Source organism: Acomys russatus, chromosome 13 (genome assembly GCF_903995435.1).
Source record: "Acomys russatus chromosome 13, mAcoRus1.1, whole genome shotgun sequence".
Lineage (NCBI taxonomy): Eukaryota > Metazoa > Chordata > Mammalia > Rodentia > Muridae > Acomys > Acomys russatus.
In genome coordinates, this window is record NC_067149.1 from 43,967,677 (window position 1) to 43,983,672 (window position 15,996).

At 45.2% G+C, this 15,996-nt stretch overlaps 1 protein-coding gene across 2 annotated transcripts; it reads right to left on the bottom strand.

The window, feature by feature from the left end:
• Positions 1 to 3,064: 3,064 nt before the first annotated feature.
• Positions 3,065 to 5,872, bottom strand: Znf22 (zinc finger protein 22). 2 transcript variants are annotated; one of them, XM_051155160.1, is made up of 2 exons: positions 5,737 to 5,872; positions 3,065 to 3,886 (listed from the first exon to the last, which is right to left on the bottom strand). In XM_051155160.1, exon 2 carries the CDS (start codon positions 3,798 to 3,800, stop codon positions 3,087 to 3,089), a length of 714 nt encoding a protein of 237 aa, XP_051011117.1. In that variant the 5' UTR covers positions 3,801 to 3,886; positions 5,737 to 5,872; the 3' UTR covers positions 3,065 to 3,086. The 2 variants fall into 2 exon arrangements, with proteins under 2 accessions (XP_051011117.1, XP_051011118.1); XM_051155161.1 differs by lacking the exon at positions 5,737 to 5,872 and adding an exon at positions 5,502 to 5,658.
• Positions 5,873 to 15,996: the final 10,124 nt, after the last annotated feature.

The window sequence follows — 15,996 nt, forward strand, 5'->3', positions numbered from 1 at the left end:
CTTAAAAGCCTAAGTTCACCTAAGTTATGCACTGAAGTCTTCCAGATGGCCACTTTACAAACAACCATTTTAGGTGATTTTAGTACACGCAACACTGTTTCTAACTGTATAAAGCTGTGACTGGAAATGTGTAGAGATGTGTATCTGAGCTTGATTTTATGTGGGAGTTTGCAGAGCTAAAAACATGTAGTGAATGCAAAGTGACCCCCATTAAATACTCTAGTTTTTACATCAGGTCTATCTGGACTTTCAATAACATAGAAAGTAGACAATGATTTTTTTTTTAAATAGGATCTCATATATATTAGGCTGGCCTCAAATGTGTCATGTAACTAAGGATGACCTTGAACTTCTGTTCCCTAGCTTGAGATTACAGATGTACAACCCAGTACTTGTTTAAGATATTTCTCTTTTTAATTAGTATCATTTGGATAAACAAACAAATAAGAGCCTGCTATGTGGACAGTCCTGCTATTTGAAAACTTGGTCCACAGCTATTTGCCTTAATTATCTTGTTTTTGTACATGAGGCCACAGAAGAAATGGATGTTTGTGGTCAACAGCACTTTAGCATGTTCCCTAACATGTAAGAGTCCTAAGGTTTTGATTTTCATCAGTGCTATAGATTTATTATCCTACTAAGGCAAAGACCTATGTTTTGATTCAAAAGTAATAGTAACTATATAAAGGCCCCCCGTGTGGTTCTGTGCAATGATGCTGACCGGTGCTGGCTTCTTTATATGCTCCTCTTGGACTCTGTAAGCCTTCTGTGATACACAGCCTAGGGCTCTTTACCAAGCTGGTGTCCTCTGAACTGAGCTGTTAGTGGTAACATTACCCAGGTCCATGCATTAATTTTTCAAACTCGTTTTCTTAAAATTTCGTAACTTGTTTCCTGATAATATTCTGTAGAAGTACAACTTCTATCAAAAAGAACTCAAGTGCGCACACACATACATATGTATGTGGATACCACCAACAGGACAGAGGGCTCCAGGTAGACGTGGTCTAGCAGTTATAGCGGCACATCTCTAACGCTTGCAACCTCTGCTTGAACTTGGCATCAGTGCCTTACCATGCTACCCTCCTGCCTGTGAGCAGACAGACTAACCAAGGCAGATCTCATCCCTGTGACGCGGGAAAACCAAGCTCATGCCACGTTATGAATATCATTGGTGTCTTCTGTCTTCAGAGTGAAGTGTTTGGGGTGGGGTGGGGTGTTAAAACCAGAACGGGAGTCATGCTGGGGCTGAGAACAGTTATGTGTGAGTCTGGCTATTGCAGAGCTCAATCAAGGGAATGAATTTAAGGCCAGCCTGGGTTTCACACCAAGACCCTATCAGAGTGCCAACAGAAACGGAGTTCAGTGGTGGCAGTCCTTTCCGCTGTCATGGAGACAGTCCTGATGCATGGTTACCTCAGGCTTCAAAACTTCGTACCTATTTCTATTCTGCTTCTGTCATTTGTCTCAGGCCAAGTCATATGCTATGGCTCTCCACTCAAACGCAGGGGGCAGGAAGGAGGTAGGGTTCAGATCCGAGGAAACCGAAGAGCAGAGCGAGAGTCTTCTAAAAGCTGTGATTTGTTTTCTAATTGACTGAAAACAGTTTCTCAAAAGAAAAATAGAGTAGTATGCGAAAATATCTCATTCTTTATTTTTAAGGATAATTGTCATCAATACAGGAAGAACTGATACTATAAAAATCAGAAAACATTAGCATTCAATAAACAGTAAGTCGAGCTGAAGGCTGATCAGGAATGTATGCTTGGCATTGGAAGAAGGATATACACTAGTCTTCTTAAACAAGTGCTATAAAGTAAAAAAGTAAAGTTCTAACAACACTACAGCACGCTGGACAGTAACTTGTAGACCAACATCTGTTTCAGACAGTCAGTGGTATTCGAAGCACAGTCTATGACACTGTAGTTCTTCAGCGAGAAGCAAGCTGAGGCTTTCTTAGTAAAATACAGTTTATTCATGCAGACGCTGCTTTTAAGAGAAGAAAGGGATGCCAGGAAGCCATTGGCTTGGTTCAACATAACCCCATTCCAAATTCAAGCAAGCAAGTGACACAGCACCACCACTACCACCAAGGACTGGTGTCACAACGAGGTCTGTGGTCTCTCGTTTTGGATTCTTTAGTCTCTCTTAGACTACGGTAAACAAAATAAAGCAAAAAACAAAAGCAAAGTAATATAGGGACCTTTTTACCCCTTTACTTACACAGTAGAAGGGAAGAAACAAATAAACAAAAATGAGTTATCATTAAAACCTTCAAAGCTACAATAAACTATTATTTGTCCAAAAAGAACAAAATCATGTCATTTGGAGAAAAATGGATACAACTGGAGATCACTACAGGAAAATAACTGACTAAGTTTTCTGTCATTCACAGAATGTAGGGTAACCATTTTGAGTGGAAAGGGCACTGTCTGGGAGAGGACAACCCGGAGGAGGTGGTGGGGAGGGTCATGAGGGAGGACACGACCAAAGCCCCTCATACAGATACGTCACACACACTGAAGGGAACGAAACGCCTCACTCCATACAGTATACACTAGTAAAGAAGAAAAAAAAACCTACAAACCTGAACGCATTTTATTATGTCAAAAACAGAGTCAACACTTAATACTAACAGTTAATCAACTAGAAAACATTAAAAACAAAATATAGCGCTTGACGACTCATTCCTTCCTTCTTTAATGATTCTGCCTAGAGAAAAATCCTAAAAACAGAGTAATCATTGGCACACCTGTGAATCTCGGAGGCATGATGCTCTTTATCAAAATATAGGGAGGAAATCTCCGCTGAGGCCAGGGATTCTAAATTCTCACCAAAGTATTTTTCAGCTCTTTGTGCTCCCTGACACAGAAATGTATTTATTCATTCATTCATTCATTTATTTATTTCTAAGGAAATGAGGGCAGCTAGGCTCAGAGTTTCGGCACAATGTCACGAAACCCCTGACGCCTCCATGCTAGGGGAGGACCCGGTTCTAAGTGCTCTGCTATAAAGCATCCTTATTCTTACGAGAGCGTTTTTTTGTTTTTGTTTGTTTGTTTTTCTTTTTTGTTTTTTGCCTCTATCTACTTTTTCTTTTTAAAAAGGCCTGAGGTGGCACCCTTTACCTGGCGGAGCCCGGCCACCGCCTTCCTTCCTTTACCAGTTTTCCAGGCCACTGGGTGAGTTTTCGCCCTGGCATTTTTACCCCTCTTGTGCGCCTTCTTCTCTTTATGCACTTTCATGTGCTGCCTGAGGTGAGAGCTCTGGCTGAAGCACTTGGCACACTCCTCGCACTGGTAGGGCTTCTCCCCAGTGTGGGTTCTCTGGTGCTGGATGAGGTGGGAGCTCTGGCTGAAGCAGCGGCCGCACTCGTCGCAGCAGTAGGGCTTCTCCCCAGTGTGAATCCTCTGGTGCTGGATGAGGTTCGAGCTCTGCTTGAACCTCTCTCCACACTCGTCACACTTGTAGGGCTTCTCCCCGGTGTGGATGCGCCGGTGCTGGATGAGGTTAGAACTCTGGAAGAAGCTTTTCCCACAGTCAGCACACTTGTGGGATTTCTTCCCGGTGTGGATCTTCTGGTGCTGAAAAAGGGTGGAGCTCTGACTGAAACTCTTGGAACACCGACTGCACTTGTAGGGCTTTTCATCCACGTTTCTTCTCCGTCTACTGAGGCCTGAGTCGAAGCGAATGGCCATCCCCCATTTCTGCCGCTGGCGAGCTGTCTTTCGCTTGCTCTCATAGGCCTTTCCCTGGTTTGAGCCTCGAGAAATGCCCCCTTTAGGCTTTCCTAACCTCATGGTGAATAGCCAGGTGTACTGTCAGGAGATTCTACTGTCTTCCGAGCCAACGTCTCACATCCCACAGTAACGCAACTCAGAATTTCCTGTGGGGAGGGGAAAAAGAAAAATACAGGTCAGCGGTCATCCGACATTAATACCTCTTCAATCAAAACCGCATCCATGTTTAAATCAAAGTGCACCTAAGACAAATAAAACAAATGCAACTTTAAGAGACAAATGTTTGTTAGGTAATTCTAACTCCAGAAGTTAAATGTAATAAATACCATCGTCAGTTTTCAGATGTTACTGTGTTTGGACAGCCAAAAAAAAAAAAAAAAAAAAAAAAGAGGGAGGGAGGAATGGGAGGATACAAGGGATGGAATAACAATTGAGATGTAATGAATAAATTAATAAAATATAAAAAAAGAAAGAAAAACACGCGTTAAGGAGCAGGGGCAGAGAGTATTTTGAGGGACTGGGAAGTAAACGCAGATAATGAGCTGCGGAAGACAACCAGGCTTCTCTGCCACACGTATCTCATTTCAGTGCTGACTGAAAATCCCTCCCTTAGTTGCTATCTAAGATGTTCAAACTCAAAAGAAATGAGAGATTATACTACTGTATCGTAGATTCCTGGTAAATTTATTCTTATTTGTTTGGCTATTTCTTTAAACGATAACCTCGCAAACTGTGTTGAAGATGGAAGCTAATCTGTAGAAAGAATTAAAATTTTCCTGGGAGTCTTATTCAGTAAATACCAAGTGAGAAGAATCTGAAGAAACTCTTTACTCTTCCTGTCCTAGACCCCACTGAGCCAAGGAAAGCACAACTCAAAGTTTTAAATTAATTTTATTTGTTTACGTTTAAGATTTGTCTGGAGACTGTTTAAAATGTAAAAAACGAAACAAAACAAAAACAAACAAAAAACCAAAAAACAAAACAAAAAAAAACCCTTCCCTCCCCACGTAAATTCCAAATAGGTGGCAATGTAGGAGGTGTTCCGGGTTGCAAAGCAAAACAGTTACCGGATGTACAGTGTCTTGGGTTAGAAAGCCTACTTGCAAGTCAATCATTGTCCTGAGTTTCCTTGCCTAAAAGCATTTCAAGTAAGTAAATAAAAACACAAACGACATTTTCCCCCCATTTCCCTCTTCATTTTGTTGTATAATAACTATACAAGAGTAAGGGTATCCAGGACTACTTCTGCTGCGACTGCAGCGACAGAAAGAGCAAAGTGCATATAACACAAAGCAAGTGCAATCACCGGCCATTAACCGTCTCAGGCCAGAGCCACGGCACTCAGTAATAGCTATAATGGCAGTCAGACACTTTTAAGCACATCTTTTTAAATACCGAGACGTCCCAACTGATTTCAAACTTATAGACTAAGAAATCTACCCATGGGTAAAGTGCAGTCATGCTTACAGGCAAACCTACGTGCGCTATCTCATTTTTAAGGGTTTTAAACAGCTTTATGCTGTCATCCTCATGTGCGGGTTTGTAAACACAGGCACAGAGCTCCTTAGCACACCCAGCCCAGTCCAGGAACCACCTCCCAGGCCTGATTTCTCACCGGACGAACTAGGGGTCCATCGCCCCCTCCTCCAACACCAAGTACGGTGTTCTGAGTTTCCCCAGTAGGGGAGAGGCTCAGTAAAGCTGGCTGACAGAGCTCCGGAACCGGGAACCCGTCTAACCGGCCGGCACCTGCTTCCTCACCCATTTACGAGAGCAACAAAGCGTCCACTGGCTCCCTGTAGTCGCTCACAATAGCCCGGTGCAGCCTAAGCATTGCTACAATGGAGTCTTTCTCCGCGGCGAGCGCAGGCGCCCAGGCAGAGGCCGACCCCAGGCCAAGGCCCCTCGCCCTGGCCACCCATCCTCCGGGCTCCCGGCCCCGCCGCAGCCCCACCACACACCCGCTCAGGCCGACCCGCAGGCCGGACGCGCTCACCGCACAGCCCGCCACGGTGCTCGCCTCGCGCCTCGCCCGCCGGAAGTGAGGGCAGCTAGCGGAGCTGCGGGCCGCTCTAGGAAGAGGCGGAGAGACCCTCTATGGTCCCCGGCTCACACCACGGAGTTGTGTGGGTTCTTCCGGTGGTCCTTTTGTATTTCTCTCTCACCACTCGGAAGAACGACCCCAAGACAGAAAGCCCTGTTACCTCCTCTTTTTGTAGTCCGATGAACCTACACAAAAACTGACCTTTGTTAAATTCCTCTCCCCGCCCCCCAACCATCCTGTCCAACTTGTAAATTACAGTCTTAGTACTGAGTATTTAGTATAGAGAAATAACATCTGCCTAAGGTATTTTTCACGGGTCGCCATATATCACCCAAAGGCCCTGTGAATGAGAATTTCTGGAAGTCACTGTCTGCAGAGGCTAACTGACTAAGACTGCAGTGATGAGCAGAGGTTGGGATGTAGCAGGTCCAGAGCATCATTACTATTTATATCGGGCTGGATGTATCCCTTACCCGCCCTGTTCAAGGACATGTACCATCCTGCCAGGTACAACACCTTTGGAATGTATTGCACAAAATCCCATTCTCATATCAGAAGCCTAAGAACGCTGTATCAGATAACATCTACAGGCGAGATTTCTCCACAGGGCTCTAACGGGTCTTTCTGATGTTTCCACAAATGTATTTAAAAGTATCTTGATTCATGACTTTGTTTTGTTATTGTAAAACCTCCGTGAAACTACTTGGAGGTTGGAACGTGGAATTTGGGTAATCTAAATCTGTGTTCCTTGGGCCATCGTCACTCGTGTTTGCCTCCAGAATAAACTATTACGCCTTTGAGGTGAGAGCTGTGGGTTTGCACCAGCCACTCCTACCAGTGGGAAAGGAATACATTCAGTTTACTGGGCGGGAGCCTCAGCTTGGAAAAGACTCCTGGGAAGTACTTCCGGTCTTCTGGCTTCAGACTCATCGCCTGTGCTGCAGACTCCCCTCACTGGCGACCTCACACTGATCCTGGTGTCTGTAAATCCAATTTCCCACAAAGAAGCTGCACCTTCCAATGCGCCTTCTGCAAGACTGGTCAGATAAGTAAACTTCTACGGTTGTGCAGAGCTTGGAATGCTGCAGGTACAGAGCCCAGCTACAATATGTTTTGGGTATCTTTAGTCCTACAGATAATCACTCCTTTTGCCCACCTCTGTCAGATCTGACATCCTGCGACTAATGGATAAAAATGTTTGGGGATGTGTAAATTTAACAAAACCGTACTTTCTACATCCAAAAGTCCAAGAGTCATCAGAAGGACCCATAGCTGAGGTAACTGCCATTCCATGTTTCCACCAGTGTGTTTCAAAGTGTCTTGATTTATGACTTTCTTTGTTCTGTTACTACAAAAACTTCCTGACATTGCTTCTGTGTTGGAACCTGGGATTTGCAGTAACCTACATCTGTGTTTCCAGGCCATGGTCATTTATATTTAGCTCCAGAATAAACTCTCTTGCCCCCTTTGAAGTAAGAGATGCATTTTCACATCGACAGATGCAACATTCTAGAGCCCCAGGCTCATACCTCTAACTGCTCGGGTGCCCCACTTGAATGTTCAGTGAGTATACTAGATCTAACGTACCGTCCTCACAGTCTTCACCCAGCAATCAACAGCCGTGCCGTGACTTCAGCCACCCAAGCCAAAACCCTCACTGCCTTTCTTGTTTCTTCCCCCCCCCCCAAACTTACAAACAACCCTACTGTTACCATCTAGGGGGTCTTGGTTGAATTTTATTTTCTCACCAACTAAAGAATTAAAAGATAAAAACACAACAGGAAGGAACAAAGAAGATAAAACAAAACAACAACAAAACAAACCTTTATTGTAAGTGAAAAAGCATACACACAGGTGTGTGTGTGTGTGTGTGTGTGTGTTAAAGTGTATAGAGAAAAAGACTCTCCACAAGGTGAAAATGGGATTCAGGAATGAAAATCCATTTTCCCCATGGAGGGCTGGGGGTCTTGTAAGACTGAGACCTCTAGAGAGATCTTTATTCTTAAGTGTTTTTCGTTGCCTAGGTTGGACACCCCCGCCCCCGCCTTCTCATTTTATATCGGTCAATCTCTGTTTAGTGTTATACTAACTTGACACAAGCAAGAGTTATTTGGGAAGAGGGATTCTCAATTAAGAAACATCCCATCTGTAGACAGGTCTGTAGGGCATTTTCCTAATTAATGCTTGATGTGAGTGGGCCCAGCTCACTGTAGTTAGTGCTGCCCTGGGCAAGTGGTCCTGGGGTATATAAGCACTCAGACTGAAAGAGCCTAAGGAGGAAGTGAGCAGGCAGCATCTCTCCATGGTTTCTTCATCAGTTCTTGCCTCTAGGTTCCTGCCCTCCCTGAGTTCCTGCCATGACTTTCCTCAGTGATGAACTGTTACCTGGAAGTGTACGTTGAAATAAGCTCTTCCCTCCCCAAGTTTCTTTTTGTCATGGTCTTTATCACAGCTATAGAAACAAACTAAAATAGTCAATTTAGACAAAGAAAGAGGAATTGATTGATCCACAGCTTTAGGTAATAAGAAAAAAGCTGTCAACTTTATTATTTATCTGTGACCCCTTTCCCTATTTACCTGCCTGGCAGGGATCTCTTTAGCTCCCCATCCCTCAGTTTCACAGACAAATTCTGCTGAACCTATCTTTACAGTATGTTCAGACCAAAGCCCCTTTCTGTGCCTCTATGCCCACAACCTCCATGAGTCTCTTAGGTCCCCCCTTCTGCCTCCATCTGGATGACTGCGTTGCTTTCTAACACGTGTTCTTTCACAGCTCAGGGTGACCCTCTAAAGACTAAGTTAGATCGTGCCAGTCATGTGTGCAAACACTCCTAAAGCCTTCCCACTTCAAAACAAAAGCTGATGACCTGATTGTGGCACACAAAGTCTGACCTGGTGTTCAGTGTTCTTGAACTGTGCTAAGCAGGCAGCAGGTTCTTAGCGCACATTCGTTGCGTGAACTAACTGGTAAGATGCTTCTTCACTTACAGAATGCTTTTACTTTAATGTTTTTGTCATTCGTGTCCTGTCTACACTCCCACAAAGCAGGGCTCACCATATCTGTCAGACAGGTATGTAAATGGAGGCCAGTCAGTTGTTTCAGGAGTTCATCTCTCTGACTAAAGAGATCTGGCCACTTCGGTCTCCACAGGCCCTGCTACTAGGAGTCTCAGCTCAGGGTCCCTCCATATCCTCCCAGAAGCCTATCCTGGCTTAGGTCTCCAGCTTGTCACTGAGATGCCCCTCCACCACCACCACAGCTTCTCTTTTTCTCTGCAGGCCTTTTGTCCTCCCATGTCCCTCCTCCACTCTCCCCTCCCCAGATCTGATCTCCATCCTTTTTTCTCTCTCCACACTCTCTCCTACCTTGTTCCCTCTCTTCAACCACTATCTCTTGTCTATTCTATTTCCCCTTCTGAGTGGGATTCAAGCATCTTCCCTTGAATCCTCTTTGTTACTTATCTTCTTTGGGTCTATGCATTGTAGTATGTTTATCCTGTAGTATATGGCTAAAATCTGCTTATAAGTGAATATATACCATGTGTGTCCTTCTGGGTCTGGGTTACCTCACTCAGGATGATCTTTTATAGTTCCATCCATTTGCCTGCAAATTTCATTATTTCCTTATTTTTAATAGCTGAGCAGTATACCACAGTTTCTTTATCCATTCTTTGCCTGAGGGACATCTAGGTTGTTTCCAGATCCTGGCTATTATGAATAAGGCTGCTATGAACATACTGGAGCAGAAGTCCTTGTTGTTTGATGAATCCTCTTTTGGGTGTATGCCCAGGAGTGATATAGCTGGGTCTCCCTAATTAGACAACCAACCCACAAAATACCAACCCACCCACAAAAACTTCAACCCCAAATTTACCCTGCCTGCAAGATGTGCAGGGATACAGACAGAGCTGAGATCGAGGAGATGTCCATCCAATGCCTGGCCACACCCAAGACCTACACCATGGAAGAGAGCCAACACCTGACACTATTTTTTTTTTTTACTGTTTAATTAATTTATTCAGATTACAACTCAATTATTATCCTCCCGTTCCTCCCTCCCTCCCTCCTGCTTTCACCCTATTCCCCTCCCCTAGGTCTAAGACCGAGGACACCTGACACTATTTATGATACTTTCAGATAAGAGCCCAACCTAGCTGTCCTCTGTGAGGCGTCACCCACCAGCAGATCCAAACAGATGTGGAGACTCATACCAAACATTGGGCAAAGTGTAGGGAGTCTTGTGGAAAAGTGGGGAGATGGATAGAAGGACCTGGAAGTGACAGGAGTTCCACAAGAAGACCCATAGAGCCAACTAATAAAGGGCCCAGAGGGGCCTGTGGAGACTGAAACACCAAGCAAGAACCAGGCATGGACCTAAGCCCCCTACACAGATGTAGCCAATGGGCAGCTCAGATTTCACGTGGGTCCTCTAGAAAGGGGCGCAAGGGCTGTCTCTAACATGGCCTGCTTTTTGATCACTTTTTTCTGGTGGGACTGCCTTGGCAGGCCACAGGGGAAGAGGACGTGCTCAGTCCTGAAGTGACTTGATGAGCTAGCATGGGTGGACGGATGAGGGCTCCCTTCTTCTGAGGAATAGGGGAGGGGGAGGGGAGAAGAAGGAGGGAGGGTGGGACCGCAAGGAGAGGACTGAGGGGGCTGTAATTGGGATGTCAAGTGAATAAATAAATTACTTTTAAAAAGAGTCTGGCCAGCAGGGGGAGCTGCTTCTGCAGATGCGGAGCAAGGAGCTTTAAGTCTGCATCATGGATGTCAACTCAGTAAGTCAGACACCATCTGAACTTTCTTAAAGACAGAATGAAATAACGTGAGGTTTTGTTCTCGTTAGCTTTAATTGCCAAGTTGACACCGCTTGGGCTCATCTGGGAGGGAAGATCTGACCTAGGAATTTACTACATCAAATTGGCCAATGAGCCTGTCTGTGTGCGAATTGTCTTGATTATTAGTTGATGTGCAAGAACCCAGCCTACCGTGAGGAGCACCACTCCGTGAGCAATGGTCTCAAACGATACAAGAGAGCCAGCTAAGAGCAGTCTGTGAGAAGCCAGCAAACAGCACGCCGCTCTGCTTCACGCTCCTACCCTGACTTCCCTCAAGGACGCGCCTGTGGGCTGAAATAAACCCCTTCCTCTCCTTCGTTGTTGAGGTTAGGGTTTTATCACAGCAGCAGAGATGAAACTTTACATAACACGTGAGAAACATGTTTTGTTGTTAATTTTATTACCAAATTGTTGTTACATGTTGTTGATGCTGATGGTGAAAGTGGCAACCTGTGCTGGTGGAATAGCAAAAATTTCAAGAGCAAAAATACCCTGGGACTAACCAGTCATGAATTACAAGTCTTTTGATGCCTCACTTAAAGGTAGATCATCCCTTTTCCCTGAATAGAAAAACAACTGCACCAACTACAGAAGGCCCAAAGGTGTTCATCTCGGAGAATCAGTCAAAAAATGATGGATTTTTTTGGAAGGAGACAAATGTCAGGAAAGAAACGAGCAAAGTCAACATGAGTGGAAAGAATGGGCAGAAAGCATGGGCAGAGGCCTGGGCCAGGGGGAGACATGGGCTTCAAAGAGAAAAGAAAAAGAGGCCATGAGCAATCAAGGCTCAATACCCTTGTTAGTATAACAATATTTTATTGTGTCCCAGGCACTGTTTGAAAAAAATTTAAGGTCTTCACTGCTTTCATAATATGACTATAATGCCTTCATGGGACACCTTCTTTGATTTCAATACTTCTGCTTATTTTGGGGGTGAATCTGAGAGCCCCTAATGCAGTGGTTCTCAGCCTCTGAGTCATAACCCCCTTTGTGGTCAAGTGACTCATTCACAGGGTCACCTAAGACCATTAGGAATATCAGACATTTATATTATGCTTCATAACAGTAGCAAAATTACAGTTATAATGTAGCAACGAAAGTAATTTTGTGGGTGGGAGTCACCACAACATGCAGAGCTGTATTAAAGGGTCACGGCGTTAGGAAGGTCGAGCACCACTGCCCTGGTGAGTGATGTGTGCATCGACAGATAAGGACTTTCCTCGGGGACTTACACTGGGCAGGAACAAGAGTGAATGCAAGGTACACTGTGGCCCAGAAGCAGCCTTGAGACACACGCTTCTGCAGTCACTCTGCTCGTTCTCTCTGCTTCAGTAATAACATGCCCCCAAGGAGCTTGGGACTCAGGATGAGGATACATGTGGAATGGACACACCAAGGCCACTATAGAGCTCCACAACTTTTGAGAGACATAAAGTCTCTTAAGATGCTGAGATTTCTGGCATGGTCTGTCACTGTGGTAAAGCTGTGACCCTCATCAACCTTGAGGGACAGGAACCATTATCGCCTCTATTATACTGATGAGGAAAGGGAGGAAAGTCACTTTCCCAGTACAGGATTCAGTCTGACATGACCATAGGCATGTCCACCATAACCACCATGTTGCCTACCAGGTGACCTTGGCACACATTACCAGTCCTGTAAGACAAAACTGTTAAGATACCCAAGCATTCTGTGCTGTTCACTGACACACAGTAGTTTCCACCTTTTTAAAAAAAATTTTTATTTTTAATTTATTCACCTTGCATCCCAAATGTAGCCCCCTCCCTCTTCCCCCTCCTCCCCTACCCTGTGACCCCAGCCTATCATGTCTCATCTGGACTGCCTGCATCCTCTTCTTCTGTGGCCTGGCAAGGCTGACCCTGTCAGGGGGAAGTGATCAGTGAGTGGGCAAGAGAGTCCATTTCAGAGGCAGCCCTGCTCCCCATACTATGGGATCTATATGGAGACTGTGCTGTCTATTGACTCCATCCAAGCAGGGGGGTCTAGTTCCTCTCCATGCATGGTCCTTGGTTGGTGCATCAGTCTCTGCAGGTCTCCCTCTTTCTCCAAGATTTGTTGACTCTGTTAGTCTCCTTGTGGAGCTCCTGTCCCCTCCAGGTCCTTCCGTCCCCCAACTCTCCCATAAGACTCCCTGCACTTAATTCTCATTCAGAAGGGCAGATAGAATAGACACTCACCACCGGAAGCAGTTGAAGAGATGGAACAGGATGTGAGTCTACCATAGAGGTCCTCTGAAAGACTCCACCCATCAGGGGATCAAAGCAAAATATTTTTCTTAAGAGATACTGGGTATGTCAACAGCTTTGGGGAAAGACCTAGTACATACTGACTGGCTGCAGCCCATGCTTGTCTGGAGTAGTGTATAAGCTTCTTACTCCTACTTGGGATTTGAGGATCCTTCCACCTGTGAGTCCACGGTAAGTTGTACTCTGAACTCCTAGGCTTACCGTTTTTTAGTTCCATGGCACCTTCTGCCTTTGGCAGCCGGTTTTCCTACACATGGAGCAGATGTTGTGAAACACCTACACAGTCAAGCTTCGGAGCCACGTCATTTTTAAGTAAACTAAATCATGAAGAACAGTCACATGCAGTCATTAGAGAAAGGGGAGGAGGCAGAGGTAAAATGAGAGGCCACGGCCTGAGCGCCTGGCAGATCTTCTTTCTGGGGAGCCTCGGACAAGAGTAGCCACACTCGCTCAGTGGCTATAGCTTCTCTGGAGAATTGTACCACAGGTGCCTCGTATCCAGAGTGAGCCGGATACTTGAAGCGTTCATTCTAGAACAAAACATCTAGGATAACAGCAATATAAGCTGAGAAATAACCTAGCAAGGCAACTTCCCTTTCCTATGGTTTTGTTCCTTAGACCCTGTTTCTTCACGTGTTAATGCACATGAGCACATCCATACAAACAAACACTATATCACTGAGGAGGGCTGTTGTCATTGGCACAGTCCAGGGGCAGCAGGGAGAGTCACTGGAATGGCCTGAGTATAGGAATGCAAGTCGTCCCTTTCTCCCGAAGTGGGTCCTTCAGACCCAGACCCAGGACAATCAGTCGTCAGATCAGGTGTTGTTTTGTTTCCTTTGGACTGGATGGAAAAAGGAAACCCTGGGAATTCCCACTCCTGGGCCAGCAGAAACCCTTTGTTACTTACAGACCTGCTGGAGAGCACTGAGCACCCCGCCTCCAGGCTCTGTGAGGCTCCCAGCACGTCAACAGCTGGCTAAAACCCAAGCTCAGTTCTTGGAGCCTAAATATAGTGCTGTTTTTTACACTTGCTACTGCTTGGCTGTGACCTACCAGTCTTCCTGCTTGCCACTGGTGAGCACCTGATAGTCAGACTACCCCAATAAGAAAAGCCCATGGCCTATCTATCTGCAGCTGAGCCCACACAGCACAGTTGGCATAATTCCAATCCCTACCCGGGCACCTGTCACCTGGGTAGGCTACACGAGCCCTTTCTCCTCTCCCTGGGAGCAAGGAGCCAGATGTATCCTGAGAGAGAGGCTTTGTTTTTTCACTGAGAAAGTCTAAGGTTGTCACTTAGAAAAACAAGTTCGTCCTCCCCCTCCCCCATCACCACCACCACCACTTGGTTTTAATCTGTTCTGGTCATTTGCTCGGGACAAACAACCTTGTTTATCCCGAGCTCGGGACTTTCGCAATCATGCAATAGTGCTGATTTCATCCTGTGCTGTTTATTAGTCTAAACTCTGAGGAGATCCCTATTTTTGGAAGATAGTACTTTCTGACCAGAATCTTCACTTTATCTGTAGATACCTTTATTGTCTGAGATGCAGAGGAGTACACCAGAAAGGCTTTGAACCCCATAGCAGCTGATATCCTGGGTCAAACAACAGCCTTCTCTGTCTTGAGATCTGCTGTTGCCATGCCCTGCAAAGGCTGGGTTTCCAGTTGCTTCTGAAGAGCAAGTGTTGTACCGTCGGTCTAACATTTGTAAATCCTTCACAGGAGTGCAGGCAGAAGAAGACACTGCTCCTTTTCAGTGCAAGTTGCTAGAGTTTCCCTATGCTATTCAGAAATTAGTTTTGATATCTCAAGAGACACACATATTTTAAAAGCCTTAAATAATATTTTGACAGCTGTGAAACGCCACCAAGCTGGCTGTGGCTTCCAGGGTTTTCTATTTCAGTGGTTCCCCCAGCACTGAGTCCCTGCCTCAGGAATGAAAAGTGTCTCTTGGCCTACAGCCCCACCTGGTCTTAGCTATCTGCTCAGTATCTCGCCTCCTTCTCCGGTACTCAACTGTGTCCCAAAGAATAATTATCAATGCTCTATCTTTGTTACTCCAGGATCCAGTACAGGCCTGGCATAAACCAATCAAGTCAATTAATTACTTCTGAATAAAGGACAGGCAGGTGTCCTAGACCTGAGGCTAAAAATGCAGGTAGCAAGATCGCCTCGGAGCAATTGCTGCATTGTTCTCAACTCCTGAGTCCCTGGCTGGAAGATTCTAAGCACTTTTGATGCCACAGTTCTGCAATTCAGGGTGACTCTTGTTCAGGCTACCCACAGACCACCACCATCAAGTCCTTTCCTGTGTCCTAAGGTAGGGAAACCTTGCCTCAGGCCTCACACCAATTCTCAACCCATGTATGAAGTGATGTCATTGTCAAGGATGGGTAAAATTCCTCAACATTTAGATACTGGACCAGATAGTTATGGTTTTACAATTAAATTTAGTTGCTCAGGAATTAAGAAGGTGTTTTAAGGTCTAGATAGATTCCTTTAGGCTGTTAGGTACAAGACGTGATAGAAATTAATTTAGGTACAAAACTTTAGACTCACCAAGATAGGACAAATAATATTTTCCTCAAGATTGCCAAATACATTTTAGACTAGACATTTCATATAATTCTTAGCTATTGGTTTTTTATAATTGTTTCATAGTTGTTTTTACTGTATTTTATTGTAAAAAAAAATGGTCTTTTTATTTAGACATAAAAGGGAAATTATTGGAGGCTGGTCTAGTGCTATGTATTTTGATGCTAATTACTGCCTCCCAAGAGCTAGTTGCTGCCCTGAACCTTGCCTCCCTGGTTGGCTGAATAAAAGGCCTACACCTGGGCAAGGCAGAAGGAAGGGCTGAGTGAAGGTTTAGAGGGCTTGGAGGACAGAGAGGATCTGTCCGGAAGGGGGAAGCTGACAAGCACAGGAGGACGAGAAGGAAGAGGACCACTACGATGGGTTAGGTAGAGAGAGCACGTGGCCCAGTCAGCATGGATGGAGGAGATGGACAGCATTAGCAAGTATTTGAGGATTATGGACAGGAGGTAGCTCAGAAGAGATCATTAGAGACTGATGGCATGGGATGGGGGCAGGGAGGCATG